At 30.9% G+C, this 6,232-nt stretch overlaps 1 protein-coding gene across 1 annotated transcript; it reads left to right on the top strand.

The window, feature by feature from the left end:
* Nucleotides 1-588: 588 nt before the first annotated feature.
* Nucleotides 589-4,223, top strand: LOC114192653 (putative disease resistance RPP13-like protein 1). The gene has a single exon (XM_028082427.1). It carries the CDS (start codon nucleotides 791-793, stop codon nucleotides 4,025-4,027), a length of 3,237 nt encoding a protein of 1,078 aa, XP_027938228.1. The 5' UTR covers nucleotides 589-790; the 3' UTR covers nucleotides 4,028-4,223.
* The last annotated feature ends 2,009 nt before the right edge of the window (nucleotides 4,224-6,232 follow it).

Raw genomic sequence — 6,232 nt, 5'->3', positions numbered from 1 at the left:
TAAGTATTTAACAAATTAGGTTTTAAAGGTAAAATAAGGTAAAAATATATATAATTACATAAATTTATTTATATGATTTTAGATTTTTTAATATTTTTGTTTATTTTTAAAAAATATATTTTTATTTAAAGAAGCTATTTTATTATAAGAAATTATCTAATAAGTATCAATCACATTTGATTTTTATTTATTTCTAAAATTTGAAATTATTTTTATTTCTCAATTTAAGTTAGGCTTACATCAAATACATTTTTTTTTTACAATTTTCATTATACGTAATTTTAGGTAATTAGTTAATTCAATTTTTAAATGTCAGATTTTTAACATTAATTAAAAAGTAACGCAATAACTAAACAAACATAGTGTTATAATTATTTATTTCTCTATAAAATTAAAATAAACAACAATGAGTAGTAATAATAATAATAATAATATATACATATTAAAATATAAAAAATAATAATACATTTTTTCAAAATAAAATTAATTACTTTAAAATATATTATTAAATACATATATGTTTTTTTGTAACTTAGAAGCTATTTAAATAAGCTACTAGCTATTTAGCTTTATCCAACATTTCTGCTTTATAGAAACGGGATTCCATGTAATTAAGAGATTCCTGAAACTTTTTGAAGTGGTCGCCAGCTGCAGAACACAATCATTGACTTCACATAATCATTCAACTTTACAATCTCTCAACACTGCAAACCCAAGCAAGCAACATAATTACAGCAGTTACTCCACTTTACCATACACCAAAACTCTATAATCTTGGAACACACACAGCATGGCTATGGAACTTGTTGCTGGACCTTTAATGGGAGCTGTTTTCAATGTGTTGCTTGAAAGGATAGCTTCCACTGAGGTTGTCAACTTCTTCAAGAACAAAAACTGTGAGAAGTTGCTCAAAAGGTTGAAGATCATCTTGCTGTCAGTGAATGTTGTTCTCAATGATGCTGAGGAAAAGCAAATGAAAAATGGGGCAGTGAAGGAGTGGCTTGAGGAACTCAAAGATGTGGCCTTTGCTGCTGAGGACCTACTTGATGAGATCTACACTGATGCAAAGATGAAGGCAAAACAGGTAAACACACTCCACACTGGTCCTGTCAGTTTTTATTGTAAAGGGGTTGAAGAGAAAATTGAAGATGTTCATGAGAGATTAGAGTTTATCATGAGACAGAAAGAAGTGCTTGATCTGAAGGTGGGTAAGGAAGTCAAAATGTCACAGAAGACTCCAACCTCATCTGTAATGGAAGCATGTGATGTGTACGGAAGGGATAATGATAAAGAATCCTTGGTTGACTTGGTGTTGACTCATGATGAGAAAATAGGTGTTATTCCCATTGTTGGAATGGGAGGAATTGGAAAAACCACCTTAGCTCAACTGATATACAATGATCAAAGAGTGCAGAAGGAGTTTGATCTCAAAGCCTGGATTTATGTCTCTGAGGAATTTGACATTTGTAAGATTACAAAAACCCTTTTGGAGGCTGTCACGTCTTGTAGTTGTGACACTGAGGATTTAAATTTTCTGCAGAGGGATCTCAAAATGCATGTAATGAAGAAAAAGTTTTTGTTTGTGTTGGATGACGTGTGGAACGAAAATTATGACAATTGGGACAAGTTCAGGAGTCCATTTAAGCATGCAGGGGAACATGGAAGTAAGATTATTGTAACTACTCGAAGTGGGTGTGTTGCATCCATCATGCAGACTGTTTCACCCTATAATCTCAGAGAGTTGTCAAATGAAGATTCCTGGAATTTATTTTCAAAACACGCATTTGATTATGGTGATTCAAGTTTGCAATTGCATCAAAGTTTAGACAAAGTTGGGAGAGAAATAGTGAGGAAGTGCAAAGGGTTGCCTTTGGCTGTGAAGACACTTGCAGGACTTTTGAGGTGTAAAAGTGATAGACAAGAATGGTGTAAAGTACTGAACAGTGAGATATGGGATTTGCATGATTCTGAGAGTAACATTCTTCCGGCTTTGAGATTAAGCTACCATTACCTCCCATCACATTTGAAGAGATGTTTTGCTTATTGTGCAATTTTCCCAAAAGATTATGAATTTGAGAAGGAGAACCTGGTTTTGTTGTGGATGGCAGAGGGTTTTCTCCAACAATCCAAAAGACATAGAAGAATAGAAGAAGTTGGCAATGAGTACTTCTGTGAACTAGTATCTAGATCATTTTTCCAGCAATCAAGGCGTGGCAAGTCATGTTTTCTAATGCATCACCTTGTAAATGATTTGGCTCAGTTTGTGTCAGGAACATTTTCTATCAGAATGGAATGTAGCAATACTAATGAAATCAAAGAAAGAACTCGCCATTTGTCCCACATTATTGCAGATAGTTCCTCATACGTAAACCTGAAAGATGCTAGCAAAGCAAATTGCTTACGCACTTTTCTGCAAATAAGACCAGTAGGTACATCCATTGATTTGTTCAACAACATGCCAAATGATCTGTTAACAAAGTTAAGGTGCTTAAGGGTGCTATCTTTGGTAGGTACACATATCTATAGCTTACCTAATTCAGTAGGTGAACTAAAGCATCTCCGCTATCTGGAAGTGGCTGATACTGAGATTGTGAGGTTACCCAAATCCATCTGCAGCTTGTTCAATTTACAAACTCTCAAGTTAGTTGGATGTCACAATCTTATTGAACTGCCAGCAAGTATTCATAAGCTTGTTAACCTGCGCCACTTGGATATCAGAGGAACAAGTTTAAGGTGGATGCCATTGCAAATCAATGAGTTAAACAACCTCCAAAATTTGAGTGACTTTTTTGTGGGAAAGGGGTGTGGATCTTCCATCGGTGAATTGGGTGAGCTATCATGCTTACATGGAGAATTGTTCATTCATTGCCTAGAACATATTGTTAGTGAGAAGGATTGCGAGAAGGCAAAGTTAAAGGAAAAGCAAGGTCTTGAAAAGTTGTCTTTGGAATGGTGTGGGAATGGTGAAACTGATAACTCACAGAAAGAAAAAACCATACTGAACAGCCTGCAACCACATACAAATTTGAAGAACCTAGATATCTATGACTATCCAGGAACAGAATTTCCAGAGTGGTTGGGAGATCACTCCTTCTACAATTTGGTGTCCGTACTGCTTAATGGCAGTAAATATTGCTACAAGCTGCCTCCCCTTGGACAACTTCCAATGTTGAAAGAGCTTCAGATCAGTAAATTTGAGGGACTAGTGAGTGTGGGATCTGAGTTTCTTGGAAACAGAACCTCTTACGTAACCGATTGCTTTCCTGCACTAGAAATTCTAAGGATTGAGTATATGCCATCATGGGAGAAATGGTATCCTAATGCTGAAAATGCAGGAACCAAAGCTTTCTTTCATCTGAGAGAGTTTCATATTGGTAACTGTCCCAAACTGAGAGGAGATTTACCAGATAAACTTCCATCTTTGACATTACTTGTAATCAGAGATTGTAAACGTTTACTTTGTTCACTTCCTAATTCTCCATCTCTGCGCGTGCTGAATGTTCAGAATTGTGAGAGTCTAGAATTCCAAGTACACTCACCTTGTTGCCATCAATCACTGACATCATTGTTCTTGCACGGTAGCTGCGACTCACTCGTGTTCTTGCCTTTAGATCTCTTCCCCAACATCAAGTCTTTAGATATATGGGGGTGTAAAAATCTTGAAGCACTTACTGTTTCAGAATCAGATTCAACTCCTCCAACTTTCAAGTCCCTCCATTCCTTGCGCATAAGACACTGTCCGAATTTCACATCATTTCCCAAGGGTGGATTTGCAGCATCAAAGCTCACTTTGTTAACCATCAACTACTGTCAGAAGTTGAATTCTCTGCCTGAACAAATGCATGACCTTATGCCAAGTTTGAAGGAAGTTCAACTGAGGGGATGTCCCAAAATTGAGTCATCAAGAATGAGGCCACTCAGGATCAGGATTTGCAGCAAACACATGGAAGGCAAACAAAACCTCTCTGATCCTCTCTTTGCAAGGTTGAAAGGTTTGGCCACTGATCAAAGCCCCTCATCAAGTTAGACAAGATAAATGCAATGATTTTCAAGCAATCACAAGGAACTATAATACAAATTTACAGTGTAGTCATGTAACATAACTAAGATGATTAAAATGGGTTTGATCAATCATAGCTTCTACTTATTACGTATATAATGTAGAACTATTCACTAATGTTCACTTTGTAAGTTTAGCTTTTGGAAAAGATGAGCTATGATATGTTACCAAAATATTTTTAACAAAGTTTTGACAAACTTTTCTATTTAGGTAAAAAAAAAAATTCCAAAGATAATTATAAGTAGAAAAGGTATAGTATATGGAAGCATCGCTCGTACAAAGCTAAAGTTTAGATCTATATTTAAAAAACTAGAGTAATTAATTCCTAAAACCTAACTATATTTTATTCCTTTACACTTCTGAAAAAGTGTGATTCCTTTAATTAATAGAAGAAATAAAATATTTGTAAATATAAAAAGAATACAATATCACGAGTTTAATTTTATAATTTTCAAGAAATTTGAATACACTAAATTTAAATTGTTTTTCTTTCAAATTGTTTAATTTTTTAAATAATTTTTTTATGAGACAATTTTAATTTTTTATAGAATATTTCAATTATAACAAAAAATATTAACATTAAATAGAAATTAATAATTTAAAAAATACAGGTTAATAAATTTTCAGTACACATTAGCTTATAGGTTGTTTTTTATAAAGTGCACCAAAAACGTTTCAATAAACAAAGTGTTTATTTTCTATAAATTATTTAAATTTAAAAATAATAATTAAAAGGGTAAAATTTAAAAAAAAATGTGTAGTTAGTTATAAATACATAATTATAAATATAGTCATAGATAAAATAAATATTAGTTATTAAAATAAAAAATATTATAAGTAATATTGGGTAAATATTTTTTTATTATGAATAATTATTTAAATTTGAAAAAGTAATTACTAAAATGATAAAATTGAAAAATAATTTTTTTTATTATGAATAATTATTTAAAAATAAAAAATAGTAATTAAGATAAAATTAAAAAGCAAAAGATGATGGTGATGCTATATTCTTTTTATATATAGTTATAGATTAATATGTTATTTTTAATTTATGTTAACCATAATTATTTTAGTGACAAAAATTAGTTTTTTTTTTTTTTTAAAGTTTTTTTGCCTAGATTTACTTTGCAACTTCTATATCTTTATTAGTTGAAAGTTTTTGCCCGGCAAACATTGGCCGATCCTAGCAATGGTTGGTTAAAATATTTCTCTATCGACATTCGAAAGAAAAAAAATCCTAATAACAATGAAAAACAATTTCTCAAATATAAAACAATTCTTACAGACTTCAAGTGAAAAGATGAGTTTGAATTTTCCATTAGTTTTTTTCTATTGTTTTTCTATTGTATTTTTAAAATATATCAATGATCATTAATTTTAAAATTTTAAAATATATTAAAATTATCTTTAAAAAAATAGAACAATGTGTTTTAAATATTTAGCAGAGAATAACACAACACTCAACAATGAAATTAGATTCGTGAAAATATATGATAGACATTTAAAAAAAAATAGCATCAATAATACTGGTCAAAGTAAATCATGACTAATGTTGATCCTGAAATAATCCTGACCTACATCACCAGATAAACAATCTTAGCACTATCAACCAAACAATAACATTTTTCACATTGAAAAAAAATATTGACATGCACAAGTGGAAAAATAGTTTAACATTAACTGAAAATGATCTCGTTCAACAAAAAATGTGTTTAACACTAGGAAAACCCATTATCATTGATGTTAGCCAAAAAAATCTTAACTAATATTAATTGAAAAATAACATTGACCCATATCAAGGTATAGCTTGCAGAAAGACTCCTGAATACTAACTACCAAAAATTCACCTACAACTTTAATATGAAAGAAACCATCAACAATATTAGTAAAAAAAAAAACATAAATGAAAGTGACCTAATGATATCTTAACCAAAATAAAGCTGACAAGAAAATATAAAAAGGATTAAGTATGCTTTTAGTTTCTTAAATTTAACTTAAAATTAAAATTTGTCTAAAACTTTGATATATTTTGATTTTAAACTTTTAAAAATGAATGAATATAGTCCTTTTAATTCAATTATGTTAACTTTTGTTGAGATATTGAACACATTTGTCAACAGATATTAAACCGAAAATGTGTCAAACATTGTAAACAACTTCAATACTAACATG

The sequence above is a fragment of the Vigna unguiculata genome, chromosome 7 (genome assembly GCF_004118075.2).
Source record: "Vigna unguiculata cultivar IT97K-499-35 chromosome 7, ASM411807v1, whole genome shotgun sequence".
Taxonomy (NCBI): domain Eukaryota; kingdom Viridiplantae; phylum Streptophyta; class Magnoliopsida; order Fabales; family Fabaceae; genus Vigna; species Vigna unguiculata.
This window is presented reverse-complemented; position numbering and strand designations above follow the sequence as displayed.